Source organism: Hirundo rustica, chromosome 21, assembly GCF_015227805.2.
Source record: "Hirundo rustica isolate bHirRus1 chromosome 21, bHirRus1.pri.v3, whole genome shotgun sequence".
NCBI classification, from domain to species: Eukaryota; Metazoa; Chordata; class Aves; order Passeriformes; family Hirundinidae; genus Hirundo; species Hirundo rustica.
Window position 1 is genome coordinate 416,479 of NC_053470.1, and position 19,385 is coordinate 435,863.

Below are 19,385 nucleotides of genomic sequence, written 5' to 3' on the forward strand. Positions count from 1 at the left end.
CTTTCAGAGCCCAGGCCGAGGCCTCTCATGGAAGCTCACAGCAGCCCTGCCAGCACATAAATCTTTAGTGTCAGAGGGAACAAAAAGTTCCCATTGGCAAAGATAGTCTCTAAAGAAAGATGAGGGGACTAATGGGGGAAAGAAAGGAAAGAAAAGCAAATTAGATTAAGGTTCAGTGAGTAACCCTCAGGATTTGGGTCTGCCAGGAAGATCAGTGTGGGAGGGTTATTCTTGTGCCTTGACACTGTTCAGGGTTGAAAGAGTCTTTTGACCCGTCGGTGGAGGAGCAGGAAAGGGGCTGCTGGAGCAGAGAGAGAGCAGGATTCCTGTGCCAGCCTTTCATTATGATAACTCAGGACCTGCTGTAGAGAATGGCCCAGGTGTCTGGGCTGATGCAGCTGAGCACCTGGTGTGGTGGCAAAGGGTACAAAGAGGTGAGGCTGCGATTTTCATGGATGCGGGAATTCCTGTTGTTCCTTCCATGTGCATAGTCCTCCTGAGGTGTTGTTCCACTGCTAAGCTTTGGGAGCTGCTGCAGGGACCTTTGGGGTTCCCACTGTCTCTCCCTGCCCATTGAGGTTGGGAGTCAGTGCAAGACACCAAGGAGCTGGGATGCTCTGTGGCATCTCCCTGCACTGGTGATGCCAATCTGCTGCCCACCAAGCCAGGCCCCAATGGGACTTACTGGGCTGAAGGGTGCCTCTGATTCAAGAGCCATCTCAGCTATCCCAGAGGATTTGGGAAGCCCCTCCTTTGGGAGGAGAGGGGATGTGAGCCTCAGTTTTCATGTCAAATCAAGCATCCCAGGGCTGGTATGTCTGTTATGCTAAGACTTTTGAGAGAAGCTCAAATGTTGACTCAAATCCACTCCAAAGGCTTGGAAAAAAACAAAACAAAACAAAAAAACCAAACCAAACAAAAAACCAACAAAACAAAGCAAACCCACAAGGTGTTTGTTTATTTTCTGGAACTTGGGATTTTCCAGCCAGCCTCATGACTGCCTCGGGCTCTGACTCACTGGGATGGAATGGAAGGCCTGCACTGGGCAGCCAAAGGTTGGTGGGCAGGGGCTGCCTGTGAGCTGCTGATGCCTCTGGAGAGCCCTTGTCCTGCTGCTGCACACCAGTGATGGTGGCTCCAGCCTTACCCAGGGCTCTCCCGGTGAAACAGCTGGATGCTCTTGGTCCATGCTGGGAAACCTTGTGCATGTGTGAGGAGGGCGTGACAGTGACACTGCCCCCTTGGCAGCCCCCACCGAGGGTCTGTGGGTGGCCCTGGGGTCCTGCCCACAATGTTTGAGGCTCCCCTTTACTGGCTGTATCATAGAGCAGATCTGTTTCCTTCCTAGGATAGAAGGAAATTTTTCCTTACATCAGAAACAAATGGAGAAGTGAGCAAGGGGCGATGAGAGCTTTGCACTTCACTGGGTGCAGCTTTAGCCAAGTTTGAAGCAGCTGGAGCAGGTTTTGGCATGAGCACTTACCCTGTGTTCAGCACAAAGGCTCCAGTGGTTCCTTCCCTCTGCGCTTCCCAGGTGTTCTAACTTTGGAAAAGTCTGTCTTGGGTTGGTTCTCGGTCTCATTCCTGAAAGTTGTCTGCAGACGGGGTAGGGAGCTCCTGGGGCGCTTGGCGCCTCTGGCTGGCATATGGTCATGGTTTTGGGAGAACAAGGAGCACACAGGGCTGGCTGAGGGCAGGACTGGGCACATGGACTCCCTCTGGACTGCCTAGACCCGCTGCCTTCGGGTGCCTTGTGGCACTTGCCAGCAGCACGCCCGTGTCGCCAGCCCCAGGGCAGCTGTAGCGGGCAGGGCTGTTTGCTCCAGGAGGGAAAACCTGTTCAGGCATTTTCTCTCATGCCCATTGCCGTAAGACATTGGAGCTTGAGTAATCCGTGGGGCTGGTGCCCGAGATCTGCTGGATAAGCTGGCACTGGCATTGTGCCCGGGCATCCCAGTAGCGTGTTGGGACGTGCTGGAGGAGGCCGTGGGCTCGGACCCCTGGGCCGGTGTGGGACTCAGCCCATCAGTCAGCAGTGGTGCCCTGGCTGTGCAGGGGGAAGTGTACAAGCTTTGCTTGCCCAGGATTTCTGTGGCAGCCACAATGCCGCTTGGTCTGGTGGGATTCTGGGATACAAAGGCTTTGGAAGTGCAGCGTCCCCTCCGCGTCTCTGCCAAGTCCCCTCTAGCATCCCATGCATTGCAGGGGCAAAAGGAGTCCCCAGGCAGCACCAAGGCTCTGGGCACAGCAGAAACTCTGAAAACGCTGTTTGTGCCATTGCTTGGTGATGGTTTCAGGGAATTTTTGGTAGGTTTAGGCATTTTGTTTACTTTTCCAGAAGCAAAAGAGCAAAGGGCTAAAGGCAGAAGGACGGGGACTCTCTGCTTGCGGGTGCGTAAGGGGTTAAAGGCTTCTCCAGCGTTGGCGCGTTCACCCCGCGGCTCAGTTTGTACCGAGTGCGTCTATCTCCACATCTCCAGCGCCGGTCTGAACAGTCTCACCGTAGCTTTACATAAGCAACAAATCAGCCTAAATAAGCCCCATCCCAGGCAGCTGTTGGCGCGTTGGTTCTACTTCGCAGCGAAACCCCGGGGTTTTTGTCCTCCCGTGCGCTTTGGCAGCGCGCACACGGTGAGCTGCCAGGCCGGGCATGGCTGGGCCGGCCGGGGTGGGAGCGGGGAGCGCTCCCCGTGCCGGATCCCGGCGTTCCCAGGATGGCGCCTGCTGCCCCCGCAGCCAGGTGCTGCGGCAGGGAGCCCGGAGCAGCCGCACGGCTCACCCGGCCCAGCAGCTCCCGCTGCCCTCGGCGTGGCTCAGAGCCAGCCAGGGAGAAACTCGGGGCAGGTTCCCGGGAAGTGTGGGATGGCCCGGCTGAAAGTGGGGATGAATGTGCCCCCGGCGGCTCTCACACGCTGGTGCTGGAAAGGTGGAAAAGTTGATTTAGGGCAGGCACATCCCGCAGGAGGCAGGAGTCTGGGAGGAGGCGATTTATGCAGCGGCAGTCTCCACGGGCTTTACATTTTATAGGATCACAGAATATCCTGGGTTGGAAGGGACCCACCCCTTCTGGCCGCATCCTCCACATTTTCCGTCCAAATTTGTTCTTCTGCCAGAGGAGGTGAGGAAGGGAGACACCGGTTGTGGTGTCACCCTCCAGCCCAAGCATGATGCTGCTCCACAGCCTCTCGCAGCAGGAGACGACTGTGGATAAGAGGGGAGGTCTCCCAAGGGGCACACTGGGCTTCACTGTTCCCATTTACTCCTGTCCTGCCTTTTCCAGCAGCGGGATGTGGGTTTCTAAGCCATCCTTGGGGGCTCTTCTTGCTCACTTGGGCAGGAACATAGCAAGGCCCCAATGGAAGAACGTTTTCACCAGTGGCTCCCAATGCTGCTCTCCTCTGTCTTCAAGGTATTAAGGGAAAGTAGCAGGTTGTTTCCTTCATACAGGCTGTTCCCTTATCAATCCAGAACAAATAAGGTTGCCAGGGCTGTGTGGAGACATGCTCCAGGATCATCCTGACTGACCTTGGGGTGTTCAGGCATCTTCCGGATAGGGAGTACTTTGTATTGCTCGGTGCTGGGCTGTGCCCTCCTGTTGCTGCTGCCCACCTCGTGCCAGCTCCCTCCACTGGGGTTGGGCGCTGCCAGGTGTTACCAGGTGTGACCAGGAGCCTCTGGGTGCCATCGGTGCCGGGTGCTGTCTCATATGGCCCCAGTGCCTGAGTGCTGGCAAAAGGTTTGCAGCTGCCTTTCAACCCTGACACTGATGTTTTGTGACAATTAATCTTGCTATTTATATCAGTCTAATTAGCAGCGTTATTAATATTATCGAGGCACCACAGTGGTAATTATGTGTCTGCTTAACATGTGCTATCAGTGCTGTTCCAATCCAATGTGATTTCTGCCTGACATTATCCCACCATTAGCATTGTTTGTTGTGTGCTGCAGAAGATAATTTGATGCTCCTAATCGCTGCAATCCTCATTAGCAAACTGTCCCCACGTGCCCAAGCTTTTGAGGGTAATGCCACCAAGTGGTGTGGCTTTCCCAGGGATGTTTCTCTGGGAAATCGTCCCCGTTTTGGGGGTTTCCGTCCAGCAGACTCTCCCTCAGAAGGAAGGGAATCCTTGGAATATCCTGTCCCCAAAACAAAGCAAGTAGATCTTTGCTCTGGCATTTGCAGGAGCTTCTCCAGTATTTTGCCTGGGAAAAGTTTTAAACTGAGAGGAGTCCTTCAATATGGGACAGGTGGAGAGATGCATGTGATTCCTGACGTCCTCCTGCTGCTGTTCTGCCTCAGCCAACTGTCCCATGGCTCCAGCTCCTCCAGCTGCTGCTGCAGAGATGGGGGAAGGAATGAAAAAAGCTCCTGAGCGTGCGCAGGAGCTGGATCAACAGGGAATTAAACCCCAGCTGCTGGAGCATTTGATCAGCTTGTTTGATCATCAGAGCTGGAAGATGAATTTTCAGGGCATGCTGGGAAAGGGAAAGCTCCCAACTGCGGGCTCTGTGTTCTGTTACCAGGCGTTGGCAGCCAGCTCAGTGCCCCTCCCCAGCACAAGCCCCTGATGGGGAGTGTGGGGGCGAAGGCTGTGAAAAAGGAGGGCTGAGGAATTAATATTCAGGAGTCTTGGCCTGTGCCCTGTGAGCAGGTGGTTCTGGTCCTTCTGACTGCCCAAGTCAGTTCCTGCTGGTGGGATGCACCCCAGCGATGGGATGGGTATCACAGCCCTGGAGATGGGTGTTTCAGCCCAGAGATGGGTGTCACATCTTCCAGACAGGTGTTGGAGCACTGAAGATGGTGTCACAGCCCCGAGATGGGTGTCACAGCCCAGAGATGGGTGTCACATCTTCCAGACAGGTGTTGGAGCACTGAAGATGGTGTCACAGCCCCGAGATGGGTGTCACAGCCCAGAGATGGGTGTCACAGCCCAGAGATGGGTGTTTGAGCACTGGAGATGGTGTCACAGCCCCGAGATGGGTGTCACAGCCCAGAGATGAAGGTAGGCCAGGTGGTTTCCTTCCCTTCGGGTTTCTTACTGAGCTTTTCCTATCAGATGGTCCCTCCCCATCCTTGGACATTGTCACCCAGCACACCCTCTTCCTCCTGCTCCTCCTCCTCAGCCCTCGTTCCCTGTCCACTTCCAGCTCTCATCCCTTCCAGCATGGATTCTCTGATTTCAGGCTCTGCCTGTACCCAGCTCCCAGATGGAGGAGCTGAGAAATAGTCCACAGGGGCAGGAGCTGGGTGCCACTGCCATGGTGGGTCACAGTGAGGTGCTGATAGAGCCAGTAGAAGCATGAGGAGGATGAGACACCAAACGAACCTGAGACTGGGACAAACAGGTGGGCTGGAGCCTAAGCCATTTGCAGACATAATTTATACATTTATTGCCAAGTAGCATTTTAGATTAAAACCGTGTTCTGTGGTGTTTTGGCTCAGTAAAGCTGAATCCGGTGTCATGCTTACAGCACAAGTCAGGCTTGGTGTTACCCTTGTCACTTGTCACTGCCCTCTGGTGCCAGGTCTGGCTGATCTCTGCAGAATTCCCCATGTCTGCTGCCATAGTTTAAAATGCAGGAGCTTTAGCTTCACTCTCCAGCTAATTTTGTATTTGTAATTCAAACCATTTCTTCCTGGTGTTTAGGCGTGAATTCTGCTTCGCAGCCACTTTATGTGTTATCCATTCAGTTTGGGAGCAGCCAGATCTCAATCTTGACGTGCAGCCCAGAGAGTGAGGAGGTGGGGAACAGGTACTTTCTTCAGGATTCTTCCTTACTTTTTGCTTGAATTTTGCTAATTTGGTTTGGGAGGTGAGATAGGAATTGAATAAAATGATTAGTAAGTCTTTGATAAACTCATTATCTGGTGAAAATCACAAAGTAGCTTTTTTGATGTTGAATGGAACCAGATGTTCTTTGGGAATGTATGAATCTTCCATGAGTTTCTCTCTAGCACTAAACTCCCTTCTCAGTGCATTCCCTTTGAATTGCATCTCTTAATTTTTGCCACAGACACCTGGTTGTTTATTAAGTGTGGATAGGAATTTGCATAAATGACTTGCCAAGTCCCATATTTTCTTTGGCATCCTCAGATGGGTGTTTGTGCCCCTGAGATGATATCACTGCTTGGAAAGGCTGTCTGAGCCTGGGGAACCCGAGCCATGCCCGGAGCCAGGTGTCACAGGTGCCCATGGGATGGTCCCATAGCTGCTGAGGACACGTCACATGTCCCAGGGTTTGGCCTAATGAAACTCTCCTGGTTGTGAATCACACAGAGATCATCAGAGGGTGAGGAGGAAACATTAATAGAAAAAGTGTTTGTTGATGCTCTTTCATGTAGTTTGTCCTCCTCTGCCTTTAGTAATTTTTGGTGACACTGAATCTCCTGCTATTCAGATGCACCCGTGTACCTCATATCAGTGTGTGTCAGGCTTTTTCCCTGGAAATTCTATCTCTGAATTTTCACACACCCTGTGAGTCTTCCAAAGGGCTCTTCCCAGCCAGTCACCTGCAGCAAGAGCAGTTAACAAGGTTGCAGTGTCCTCAGAGCACCCCTGAAGAGTGCTGTTGACTGCAGTTAGTGTTCCTTTTACCTGCCCTCCTCTTCCCACCCCTACCCTCCTCTCCACTCCTCTCCTCTCTTTTGAGGAAAACTTTGATGGTGTTCTTAGCCTAGGATGTAGCTCCTTCAGAAGATGCATCTTCTTTCCACCAGTCAGCTCTTCCAAGAGGATATACGTATTTGTGGAATAAAGCATTCCTTTATACTCTTTTATACTTTGAAAGGGCTTTGTTCACTTTGTTTCAGACCCAGCAGTGCCAGGATTCTGGCTTGTTCCTGACAGTCATTCTTCAAGTGTGGGGCTCTCAAGATGTCTCACGGTCTGATCTCTCCTCGAGCTGTGTTGTTGTTGGTTCATCCTCTGGTTATCCCTCTGCCTTCTGACAGCTCCTCCAGGCACATGGTGTGTTCTGGTTTCTAATCCTTCCCCGAGCCTGAGATGTTTGCTCTGTGTTTCAGGCTGTGGTTTGTGCCTGTCCTTTGGAATTGTCTTCCCAGGGCTGTGGGTGACTGCTACTTGACCTTGCTCTAAGGCTTGCTGGGCTCCTCTCCCCTGAAGTGCTGCTGGTGGAGCTCTCTGGGCATGGGACCCTGAGGGCCCCCCATCCACCCTTAGGGGTCTTGCAGGCCCCAGATCTGGCAGGATGTGCAACAGGGATTTGTTCACCTGGGATCCTTAAGACATTGAGGATCTTGGAGGGATCTGCACTGCTGCCAGTACTTGGATCCTCCAGCTCCAGCAGCAGGATCCCCAGGAGAGAAGGAACTTGCTCCCTTGCAGCCTCCACAGAGCGATCCTCCTGTGCAGGGAGGCTTTGGGCACCATCCCCAAGGCCACGATGACCCAAAAGGGTGACAAGTGAGTCCCCTTTGCTGCACAGGAGAGACGGAAACCGGAGAGGATGGAAGGCTGGAGGGTTGAGGCTGAAGGAGCAGGTGGACGTCTTCAGCATCTTCTTTTGGTTTTTTCTCTCTTTCCTCAAGTTTTGTGGTTTCATCACTGAGGCAGAATTAAATATGATCATTGTTAATGGCTTACTTTTCTGACAGAAGGGATTTTTCAGGGAAGCAGGAATTCCAGCAGCGCTTGGCTCCATTGGGGACGACAGAGCTTCTTCTTGGGTTCCTCCAGAAATGACCCCTGGGGTTTTCTGGGGCTGGTGTGGGAGGACCACAGCTGGTGGGGAGCTCTGGGGCTGCTGCCAGCACTGGCTTTTTTTGCTCACCGTCACCCATCCTGCAGTGAGCTCAGAGGGGGCTGTTCCCCAGCTCTTCCACCCCTCAGGCTATGCAGCTGTGGTGGTTCCTACAGCAGAGCATCAGAAAATCACCCCTCTATAACTCCTGGTTTGGAAGGAACCAGTAATTACTCACTGGAGAAAAATTTCTGGAAAAAGGCATTGCTTGGAGCACTGGAAATCTTTTCCTTCCTCTCTGTCCTTTTAAAGGAATAAATAAAAATAGTGGGAAATGCACAAATATATGCCAGGCTTGCTGTAATTTGGGATTTTTTTATAGCAAATGTAGCACATTTAATAAGTTGACTGACAATCACATTCTTTTAAGCTGAAAAACACACGGCCTGAAGTGGGGAGTAAAATCTCAGTGTTTAACTAGGAAGCTCCGACAAGCAGATCATGTTTAGATGACTTCAGGAATGAAAACTAACTTTTCAAAGTCTGGATGAATTTAATAAAATATTTAAACGGTTTTCGATACTTCTGTAACGATACAGAAAACCAGGATAATATCCAAGCAGAGAAGATTGGCTTTGGAGAGATTAAAGGATGTAAAGACTGCAGGACCTAAATCAGCCATATGCGTTTCTGCTGGGATGAACCTCTGTGATGCCCAGAGACTGCCCCATCCCTGCAAGTCTGCAAGGCCAGGGGCTTGGAGCAGCCTGGTGTAGCGGAAGGTGTCCCTGCCCATGGCAGGGGGTGGAACTGGATCGGCTTTAAGGTCCCTCCCAACCAACACCATGCTGGGATTCACTGATTCTGGTGAGTGCTTGAGGAATTGGGGGACCTGCCCAGATGCAAACAGCTGCCTTGGGTGCTGCTAGCCCCATCATACCCACCGAGGCAGCAGGCAGTGCGGGGTGGCATTAAAATGTCCTGTGAGAGCTGCTGCCAGCTGGCTGGTTCACAGGAGTTCCCCAGCCTGGGCTGGGAGGGTGCCTGGTGCTCCAGCAGCCGTGCCTCACGTGTTTCCTCTGCCTGCTGGCGGGGCTGGGGCCCGGGGGTGAGCTGCCGTGTGTCCTGCCTCTCCATGGACTGGAAGCAGGTGTCAAGATCTGTCCCCAGATGTGTTGGTTGATAAGGAGGGATGCAGGAGAGGGAACACCCAAAAGCTGCTGTGCTGTCTGTCACAGAAATGTAGGGAACCAGCCTTTGCTGGAAGTGTATTTGGTGGAAGCTGAACTTGTCTTTGGGCAGCACCTGGTTTTCCTTTCCAGCTCCCAGAACTGCAGGAATGCACTGTGCTTTGCTGGGCTTCTGCCTTGTGCTGACTTTCTGGTGGGGCCGCACACTGAGGATGTAGGAGAAGGTCTGGTCACCCAGTAACAGGGAGGGTGTCAGCTGCCTTATTCCCATCCCTTTTCTTAACCTAGCCAGGAAAACAGCTCTTGGGAGAAAAGGGTTAAAACCGGGAGATTTGGCAAGGACCAATAATTTTGCTCAAAGTGTCCTTGCAGCTGGGAATGCTAAGATCATCAGTGGGGGAAAACTCCATTTATTATGCTGAGTTCTGTTCATCCTCTGCCTGTTTGAGAAGTAAAATTCCTGTGTAGGAGTAACACACTCTGACAGATATGCTGAAGCCTCCTGCTGGGAGACAGAGTGATCTTAAAAACACAGCCTTGTGATAAACTGCGTGCACACAAAGCTCTGATGTACTGGGGCAGGCAGCCCTGCCTGCTGGGATGAGCTGAGCCTAAAGGAGCAGTGTTGGAGCAGAGTCCCTGTGTGTCTGTGCCTGCTGGGATGAGCTGAGCCTAAAGGAGCCGTGTTGGAGCAGAGTCCCCGTGTGTCTGTGGCTGCTGGGGTGAGCTGCCTAAAGGAGCAGTGTTGGAGCAGTGTCCCCATGTGTCTGTGGCTGCTGGGATGAGCTGAGCCTAAAGGAGCAGTGTTGGAGCAGTGTCCCCATGTGTCTGTGACCGCTGGGATGAGCTGAGCCTAAAGGAGCAGTGTTGGAGCAGAGTCCCCGTGTGTCTGTGGCTGCTGGGATGAGCTGAGCCTAAAGGAGCAGTGTTGGAGCAGAGTCCCCGTGTGTCTGTGGCTGCTGGGATGAGCTGAGCCTAAAGGAGCAGTGTTGGAGCAGAGTCCCCGTGTGTCTGTGGCTGCTGGGATGAGCTGAGCCTAAAGGAGCAGTGTTGGAGCAGAGTCCCCGTGTGTCTGTGGCTGCTGGGATGAGCTGAGCCTAAAGGAGCAGTGTTGGAGCAGTGTCCCCGTGTGTCTGTGGCTGCTGGGATGAGCTGAGCCTAAAGGAGCAGTGTTGGAGCAGAGTCCCTGTGTGTCTGTGGCTGCTGGGATGAGCTGAGCCTAAAGGAGCAGTGTTGGAGCAGTGTCCCCGTGTGTCTGTGCCGCCCAGCATTGTTAGCAAGGTAATGAAATTAATCTAGCCAAGGAACAGCTCATTCCATGGGAGAAGAGTGTGTGGCCGAGCTCCAGCAGCAGAGGTTCTCTACCACCTCTAGCCATTCCTCTTCTCCCTGCAGTCAGTAGGATGGCTGTGCCAAGGACTTCCAGGTGTTTGGGCTCTTACAGTATTTTGCCTGAAGGAATATTTTTGGAAGCGAGGCCCCTGCTGCTGTTAAGTAGCACAGGGACAGGGGTAATTGAGGAACAGGGAATGTGCGCTCTGGAGCTGCACCAGGCAGCCGGACACAAACCTTGCCAAAATAATGCTCAGACCAAATCTGCAACTAATCAGCGACTTTGGAGAAACAACAACATTAAACTAATTTGTGCGACTTTTCCCCCTTGTGACTTTTCCCCAGGCCAGCTTTGATTTACAGGAGAAGTAGCGGCACTCCGCACCCCTCAGGTTGTCTGTAGGAGCTGGAACATTCGCTCACATTTCTGGGTAACAGAGGCCAAGGAGTGAGGCATTGGGAGGAAGTGGGTGGGACCCTAGGTCACTTCAACAGGTGACAGCAAATTTTACCTGCAGCCATTTCTGTCCCTCTCATTTCTTCAGCTGAGATGTACCCCAGAAAGGCAGGAGCTCTGCTGGAGCTGCGGAGATGTGTGGCGCTGGAAATGGTGTCCCATAGGATGTGGGTATGAGTGACACCTCCCCATGGGTGAGGCAGCTGCATGACAGATGTGGGGTGTGCTTTTAGCTCGTGTGATGGGACAAGTGGCAGATTTGCTCCCCACAGCCAGGCAGGTTCAGGCGATGCTGGTTGGCTCGGCCCAAGAGAAGATGCTGCAGAAGAGCTGACAAGACACAAATCCGGGATGTGCTGATTCGGCAGCACACGTGCAGTGGCTGCAAATCCCTCACCCTGTTTACTCGGGGTTTTCTGCTTTAGCTTTTCTCTCCTCAATTTAAATTCCCAATGAGACACAAGACAACAGTAAGTGCTGATGCAGCTCGCACTGGAATGCCGTGTGGAGGAGCGTGCATCCCACCTGCCTGCCTGCCCCCCAGCCCTGCTCAGCCCAGCACAGCTGCTCCTATGGACTCTTGATGGTTCCTTCCTTTCTTTCATCCCCTTTACAAATTGGAGCACGGCCACTGAAATGGTGGATTTACCCCACTGCGAGCAGGATCCAGCCCTAGGTTTTGTCAGGCTGGGATTACCCTGTGCTTTCTGTGAGGTGTAGGGGAGGAGCTGGAGCCGCCCCCAGGCTGGGTGCTGGGGACATAGCTGGGGCACTCTGTGCCTAGGTAACGTGGGTGACTCCCACCACAGGGCTCACGATGGATGTGGCTGGGAGCTCTGGCTGTGACAAACCTACCCAAGAGTCAGCTGCATCCCAGTCCTGTTCCCTCTAGGGAGCTTCCCTCCAGAGCTGCTTCCCAACTGAAGGTGAGCATAGAAGGAAGCAGTCAGGGTTTAAGCCTGATAGCTCATCAGGGATTAAACCTGATGAATGGGTTTGGAGCTGCTCTTTTATTGGTCAGACTGATCAGGGGACGTGGGGCATGTTGTCGCACCCTCTCGTGTGTGTGGGTCAAGTGCATCACCCTGGTCCCTATCCCCTCCGTGCTGAGGGTCACTGCCAGAGCCCCTTTGCCTGGCCCAGGTTCTGGCTCTTGACTCTTCAGCACCATCAGAGCCTCCCCTGCCCCAGCCCCATCTCATGCAGAGACACTTGGTTTCTAGGTCAGCTCTGCCATTGGGGTGACAGCAGCCCCGAATGCTGTCAGAGGTTTCAGCTCTTGCTCAGTCTATTTCACTCCAAAGCAACTTAAAATGCATTAGTGTCACACATGGCAGCTCAGTCCTGTCTCTTTGTCACTTGTCCCATTGTCTAGGGACATTTTCTGAGCAAAGCCCAGTAGCTGACTAGCTTTGCATATTTCTCCCCGAAGTTTTTTGTTTTTTTTTTTTTTTCCTTGGTGGTGGGAATTGATTCTAAACATAGAATTGTGGAATCGGGGAATGGTTTGGGTTGGAAGAGACCTTTAGCTCATCTTGCTCTACCCCTCTTCCTGGACAGGGACACCTTTCACTATCTCAGGTTGCTCCAAGCCTGTCCAACCTGGCCTTGGACACTTCCAGGGATGAGGCAGCCACAGCTTATCTGGGGACGCTGTGCCAGGACCTCACCACCCTCACAGGAAAGAATTTCTTCCATATGTCTAACCTGCATTTCCCCTCTTACAGTTCAAATCACCTGGATGTGGTGCTGCCAGGGCTGGCAGTGGGCAGTGCAATGTTCAGGCCTGTGTGCAGCCATAGGAAGGGGAGGTGGGACTGGGAGCATCTGCTGGCACAGGAGCAGTGCCAGGCTCTCGACCTGCTCTCAGTGAGAGGAGCCTGATCTGTGCCGTGCTGTCAATGCCTTGGAAGTGTCCAAGGCCAGGCTGGACAGGGCTTGGAGCGCCCTGGGGTAGTGGAAGGTGTCCCTGCCCATGGCAAGGAGTTGTATGAGATGAGCTTTAAGGTCCCATCCAAACTTCTGTGATTTTAGTTTGGCAGCGCAGAGGCAGCTGCCAGTGGAGCGAGAGGACGCTGTACCGACCCCACTGTCACTGTCCTGCTCCAAAATCCCCTCCGAGGAGATGGGGTTGGAAGGACCCTGGTGGGAGGTCATTCCCTGCAGGTCACCCTGTCCAGCTGCTGCTTCCCCAGAAAGTTTCCCCAGCATTCCTGAGACAAACCATGGCAATTCCATCATCCCCCAGGGGGTGCCTGGGGCAGGAGCTCAGCTCAGAGCAGTGTTTCGGCCAGGAACAGGGACGGGTGGAGGTTCCCACAGCTCCAGTGCGATTACAGCTGCCCCATGCTATCAACAACTTCGTGGTTTTAAAAAATGAGCAGCTCCCTCAGGGGCTCCATGGTAGACTCCTGACGCCCTGGGCAATGTCCTGGCAGTATGTGGCTTCGCTGTGCTGCTCCAAAACAAGTCAGAGGACATTGAGCAGGAACCCTGCCCCGTGCTGGGACCTGGCAGCACGTCCTCAGCCCCGAGGGCTTGACTGTGCGTACTCAGCGTGGCAGCGATCCCAGATGGCCACCGCTGGTGCTCGTCCCCTGCCCTGTCCACGTGAAGCTGGTGAACGCTGGTGCCTTCCAGGAACTGTTTTTCCTGCTGCTTTGGCATGCAGGGAGCATTTAGGAGTGGGTTTGACTTGGTGCCTGTGTGCCTGCACGTGGGTTTGCGGATGCACGCGTGGTTTGTGTTTGTGGTGCGCAGGAGGATCAGGGCAGGGATTCAACTCCATTATTGGAAGCGGTTATTGATGAACAGGAGCAATGAGAAAAGCCCTGAGTAAATCACTGGAAGTATCACTCTCCAGTTTTGGCTGCCTTCCCATGAAGATAAATGCAGAAACCTGTCTGGGGTAAGGCAGAGCCAAAGGACTCCCTCTGTTCCACTGTGCCAGGCTGTCTCTCGCCCCTCAGAGCAGCACTGAGGGATGGCAGCAGCCACTCACCACCCCTGCATTCCTGTCCCTAGGCTTTCCCGGCTCCAGGGTTCTCCAGATCCTCCCATCCCACACCCACAGGTGGAGGAGACCTGAGACTTGCATGGTCCAAACCCCTGGGGACTTGGACCCCTCAGCCTGTGTGATGTGTGGGGAGCCTGTTCTTTGGCCACCTGCTTGAGTCTCAGAGCCTGCTCTGTTCCATCTCTCAGCTGGTTAAAGCCACAAGGCTGGCAGTGTTTCCCAGAGGGAACCAGCTTCTGGCCTGGTGGATGAGCTGGGACTGGCCATGGAGAGCAGCTCTGGCCAGGTGCAGCCAAGGCTGCGTTTGATGAAGCACAGGGACCAGGAGGACACCATGTATTTATAGTTCCTGAAGTTGTCTTGAGCCTGCAACCTTGATGTCTTCTTCAAACAGAGAAATCCATGTTTAGTTCAACGGTTTGTTTGTTATTTGGAGGAAAAGGAGAATCGAGTTGTTGCCCATTGTGCCTGTAACTGAACAAACATGAGCATTGGTACTTGCAGGCCAGCGCTGTGTGATTGCTCTCCTCTGGCTGGGTGGGAGTGGATTTATTGTGCATCTGGTCACTGGCAGGTAAAGGGCTGCAGGAGCTGAGCTGCTCTGTTGGAGTCGTGGGAGGGTTCCATCCTCTGTGTCCTTGACGCTCAGGGTGGAGGAGGTTCAGCCTGTCCCAAGGCACCTGGGCATCTCCCTCTCTGGTCCTGCTGTCCCTGGCTGATCCAGGCCCCCACAGAGCACCAGTGACTCCTGCTCAAGGCCTTTTTATCACTTTTTCTCACTTGTGTCCCCAGTTGTAGAGAAATCACCTATTTGTATTTCAGGACAGAAGGTGGAGGTTTGGGGAAATGACGGGCATTTTATAAAGCAATTAAAATCCAAACCCTGTAATTGCTGTAATTTATATACACCTACAAAATAACCAGCTGGTGTGATCCAGGCTTCAAGCCCATTTTATTTGTTTCAGCCCGTCAAACAGATGGAAACATTCCATCTGTGCTTTTCTGGGATGCAAAGGGGCTGGCAGCAAGGGTCTGTGGACGCAGTGAGGGGGAGGGAAGCAGCAAAGGGCTGTGGAACCATCGCTGACACCAGTACAGCACCTCCAATTGCCTCAGCATTGCCACAGAAATGTGTGATGAAAGGATTGGTGCTTGGGGACAGGGTTTGTGTGTGTTTGTGGACGGGAGGAGTGATGCCGTCCCCTAGAAAACTTGGGATGCTGCAAATGGGGTGTGGGCATGTGTGCTTCAAAGCTGTACCCCAGCCCCCCGCCCTGCCCTCCATCACACCCTGCAAGATGAAAGCAGGTTGGTGTGAGTTCAAAGCTTCAAACCTCAGTGCAGCCACGCTGGTGATGAGGGAGGTAATTAGCAAGTGAAATGTTAGTTCCTGTAGTGAAATGATGTTTATAATATTGGGCTGTGAGGAGAGAGGGGCGGGAGCAGCTGGCTTTTCCATTATCCATACCCCACTCTGCAAACCCTTCTGGCATACCAAGGCTCCCTGGATTTTATTCCATTTCTCCAGCTTGTTCCTGCATTCTGCCTCACTCGCCCTTGGCCAGCAATTTTCAGGGTTGCAAATGAGCTTGGGGTATTTTAGAGGCCAGTGTTTTTTCAGGAATTAGTGCTCTGCCTGTGCTCTGTGGCTGTGATTCAAGTTCTCCTGGCTCAGTAGCCCCCAATTACCCATCTGTGTTGAGAGTGGCCATGTTTATGGGTCTGCTGGAGTCAGATGAAAGCCTCAGACTGCAGTTCCTACCTGCAGATGAATGAACCACCTCAGGGACCCTCTTCAGCCCTGGAGTTTAAAATATTAATAGGATCTCATTTCCTGCCAAGTGCTGCAACAGGTTCTTTGTTACGAAGCATTCCTCTTAGCAGAGCACATGGAACTGGCGACGCTGTGTCTCCGAAATTAACACCCACAAACTGTGTTCCCCCATGGCCATGGGTATTGATACCCCTCAAATGGCATCTTCATCTGTGCTTCACTGGATTCCCTCTCTTCTCCCAGAACAGTGCAGCCTGTGGGCACCAAAGCAGGCCCAGGCATCCCTGTCCTCTCGGGTCATGATCTGCTGGCAGAGATCTGCTGGCCATGATCCACTGGTCATGACTTCCAGATCAAGAGCTGCTGGCTGGGATCCACTGCCCATGCTCCACCACTCACAGTCTTCTGGCCCAGATCCACTGGCTGTGATCTGCTGGCTGTAATCCAGTGGCCATGATCTGCTGGCGGAGATCTGCTCTAGTGAGCAAAGGGCAGTGTGGCTGGGGACTGAAAGCCAGCAGTGCAGCTGAGCTCTCCCTTGCCCGTACCACTGTAGCTCCAGATGAAGTGGTTGGCAAAGGAGACATCCCCCTCCCATGGCTCATCAGGCTCTTGTTCATCTCCCTCACCCTGTGCAGAGCAAAATTGATGAAAATAGTCAAAATTTGTTCTCCAAAGGAGTGGCAAAGGGCAGACACTCACACTGTCCTCTCCAGGTAGTGACACCCCAGGGTGACTGCAGTGCTGGGCTCAGTGTCCCCCCATGGCACAGCCTGCTGGTATGGGCAGGAGCTGCCGAGGACCCCCAGGAGCCTTGCCCAAAGTTATTCCAGTGCCCCTCCTTCAGGCAGTGTGCTGGGTGGCAGAGGGTCTCAGTTCCTGGCAGGGGACTGGGGACACTCCAGCTTTGCTGATCTCTGTATTTTTCCTCTTTCTCCCATTTCTGGACCTGCAGCAAACCCTGGAGACAAATCTCACCAACCTGGTTAAACGCAACAGCGAACTGGAAAACCAGATGGCCAAGCTGATACAGATCTGCCAGCAAGTGGAGGTGGGTGAGGGCCAGGAGGGGCTGGGGGAGGAGCCTGGGACAGCTCCCAGCTCAAGGGAGGCAATGCGTGGATCACCCCAGAGTCCTTTCCTGGGGCTCCTGGGGCTCCTCTGGGAGCAGAGATGAGCGTGGGGGGTAGTCCCAAGCAGTGGAGGACACAGGGATGGTTCTCAGGGGTCTGAAGGAGTTGGCATGATTGGGAGCCACTGAGAAGAGACATGGGCTGCTGAGCTGGCTCCAGGCGGGAGGACCTGCCCACTGCTCTGCGCTGGGGGCAGCAGCTGCTTTTGGTGGAAGACCGAGTGAAACCGAGTGTGGAAACAAGGCTCAGCCAGGTGACACTGAGCCTGTAACAAGGCTCATCAACTGGGTGACACTGAGCCTGCAAAGAGGTCTCAGCTGTGTGACACCAAGCATGCAGCAATTCCTTGAACCATCAGCTTCCCATAGGACTAAACCCCAGGCTGCAGCTGGGATCACAGCCATTGATTCAGGGGGAGTTTGCCAGTGCATGAGGGAATGCAACAGTTGTTTATTTCACCCTCGACACCCCAGGCCTTGTGGGGTGTGCAACTCCTGTGCCTCCCCTGCACTCCCCCCAAGCCATCCCAGGAGCCCAGCAGCCAGCAGGATGCAGGAGTGCTGTGGTGGGATATGGGGATGTTGCCTCAGGATGCTGTAAGACGGAGAGATGCTATGGCAGGATGCAAGGGTGCTGCAGCAGGATGCATGTGTGCTGCAGCAACACCAGGGATCCTCCTGTGCTGGGGGAGCCATTTGCCCACAGCAAAGCATCTATGATGCATTTGCTCAGGGAGCTGCAGCCTGTCCTTGACCACCTGCCTCTCAGAGCAGCCGGGGCTTTGGGGCCGTCAAGGTACTTCAAGCCCTGCAGTTTCTGCAGGCAGCATCAGCGCTTTTTTCTTCATTCCCTCGATAATGCCCTGATGATCTGGCAAGAGGAAGTGAGGGCAGAAGGCCTTTTTGTGAGTGCCAGCAGGGTCGAGTGTGCCGCCTGTAACTGGCAGCCACTGTCACAATGTGCAAAGAGAAGAAAGAGGGGGGCTGAGGAACTCTGAACTTCCAGCCAAAATAAGGAGCAGAAAAATCCCACTTGGTTCTGCAGCAGTGCTGGCCTGCTATGTCGCAGGTGTTGTCCTGCTTCTCTCTGCTTGTGCATCACTGCAGTAGGAATGCCTTTGTTGGAGCTGTCTCTCCTGGGCTTCCTCTTCCCCAGGGCTCAGTGGATTTGGGCTGAGTCTGGGAACACAGATAGCAAATGGATGCTTGGCAGAGAGAGAAGGAGCTAGGATGCCCTTGCAGAGCTCTGGTGACAGTCACCAGCCCTTGCTGCTCTGATGGGCCATGCTTTGGCTCTAAGAACCAACCAGGGATGGAGCAGGGATGTGGCTGGATGTCCATCCAAACCTCTTCCTTTTCATCCAGCTCCAATGTCTTAATGATCTGACGTAGGATAAATTGAAAGATATTTGGTATTTTTGTCTGACCCTCAGAGTCTGATATCTCTAAACTGTCCTTTTTGACAGAGTTTGGGAGTTTTCAGCTTTGTCAGATGCTCTGCTTAAAATAACAGTTCAAATAACAGCATTCAGCTATGCTGAATGCGCAGCCAGGCCCTCGGAGGCACCTTCGCAGAGAGCACAGTAAACTGTGAAGCAGAAAATATCTGTGCTCCCCATCAATCTGATTCCAGAGAATTTTGCTTTTGAGCTATTTGCAGACATGGCACACAGGCAGGCACATGCAATCCCCATGTACTCTGCCCCTCAGATGCATTCAGTGTAAATCTCATTACATGTCCAGGGAATGGTGCCACCAACTCCTTGAGGGACAGAGGTTCACCCGACAAGGGCACTGCAAGTGTCCTCGAGGCCCTGAGCCTGTGCTGCCCCTGAGAGTGACTCTGGTGCATGGGAGACGGCACTGAGAGAGGTTGAAATGGCCAAATCCTGTGGCAGTGGTGGGAATGTGGACCAAAGAGAGCAGATAACAACCCTGCAGAGAAGCTGAGTTTGTAAAATACAGATGGTACCAGCCCAATGTCCCCGCTGTGGGGAGAGCAGAAGCTGCACGTGTGCCATGGGACTACAGCCTCTGTGTCACGGCAGCCTCAGTGTGAGCTCCTGGTATCCCCATGGCACAGCTGCTACACAACCAAAAACCTGTGGAGGACTGTTGTCTTGGTTTGAAAAGACAGGTGTCTGCTAAGGAAGGCAGGAGCCTCCCTTGAAGATGTAAACTCTCTCCCTCCGAATTATTATAATTTTGGAATTAAGGGGCTTTCAAGTGAAGATTTGGGAATAGGAGTAACAGTTCCTTACTAGGAGAATTAAAATGTGGCGGTACTGAAAACCAAACAAACTAAAAGAAAACACTGACAGTGTCAGAATACAACCTGACACCCTGTTGGTCAGGGTGTTGGTAAGTGTCCAATTAAATTGTGGCTGCAGTCCTCCTGGAGTGACAGATGTGGTTCTGTTGAAGTAACGATCCTTTAGAAGGGTAGTTTTCCTCTGAAGGTCCAGTGGTGGTGAGATGGGTCCAGTCTTCCTCTGGAAGAAACAGGCTGCCCTGGTGTTCCGAATCTCGGATTTTATCCAGGTCGGAATGCTTTGCTCCTCATGCTGGGTGGAGCATCTCCCCATGGATGATGGAATTGTATCAGCCAGGCAGTGAGCCTCGATGGCCCATGAACAGCAGAGATCCCCTGCAGGGAGGATGGGTCCTGGAAGAGATAAAGAGCACTGCCCCACCTGGTTTTAACAGCTGGCCCATTAACAGAAGATAACCCCACCTGGAGTTATGAGGAATGGAAGAGATAAAAAAACACTGCCCCACCTAGT

General features: G+C 53.1%; 1 protein-coding gene across 9 annotated transcripts in view; it reads left to right on the forward strand.

Moving 5' to 3' along the window:
- Positions 1-19,385, forward strand: part of MID2 (midline 2) — a 67,374-nt gene that overhangs the window by 28,305 nt on the left and 19,684 nt on the right. For all 9 annotated transcript variants that reach the window (XM_040083985.2, XM_040083980.2, XM_040083983.2 and 6 more), the window contains one exon: positions 16,426-16,521. In XM_040083985.2, the coding sequence (XP_039939919.1) occupies positions 16,426-16,521 (96 nt within the window). The remainder of the gene's footprint in view (positions 1-16,425; positions 16,522-19,385) is intronic.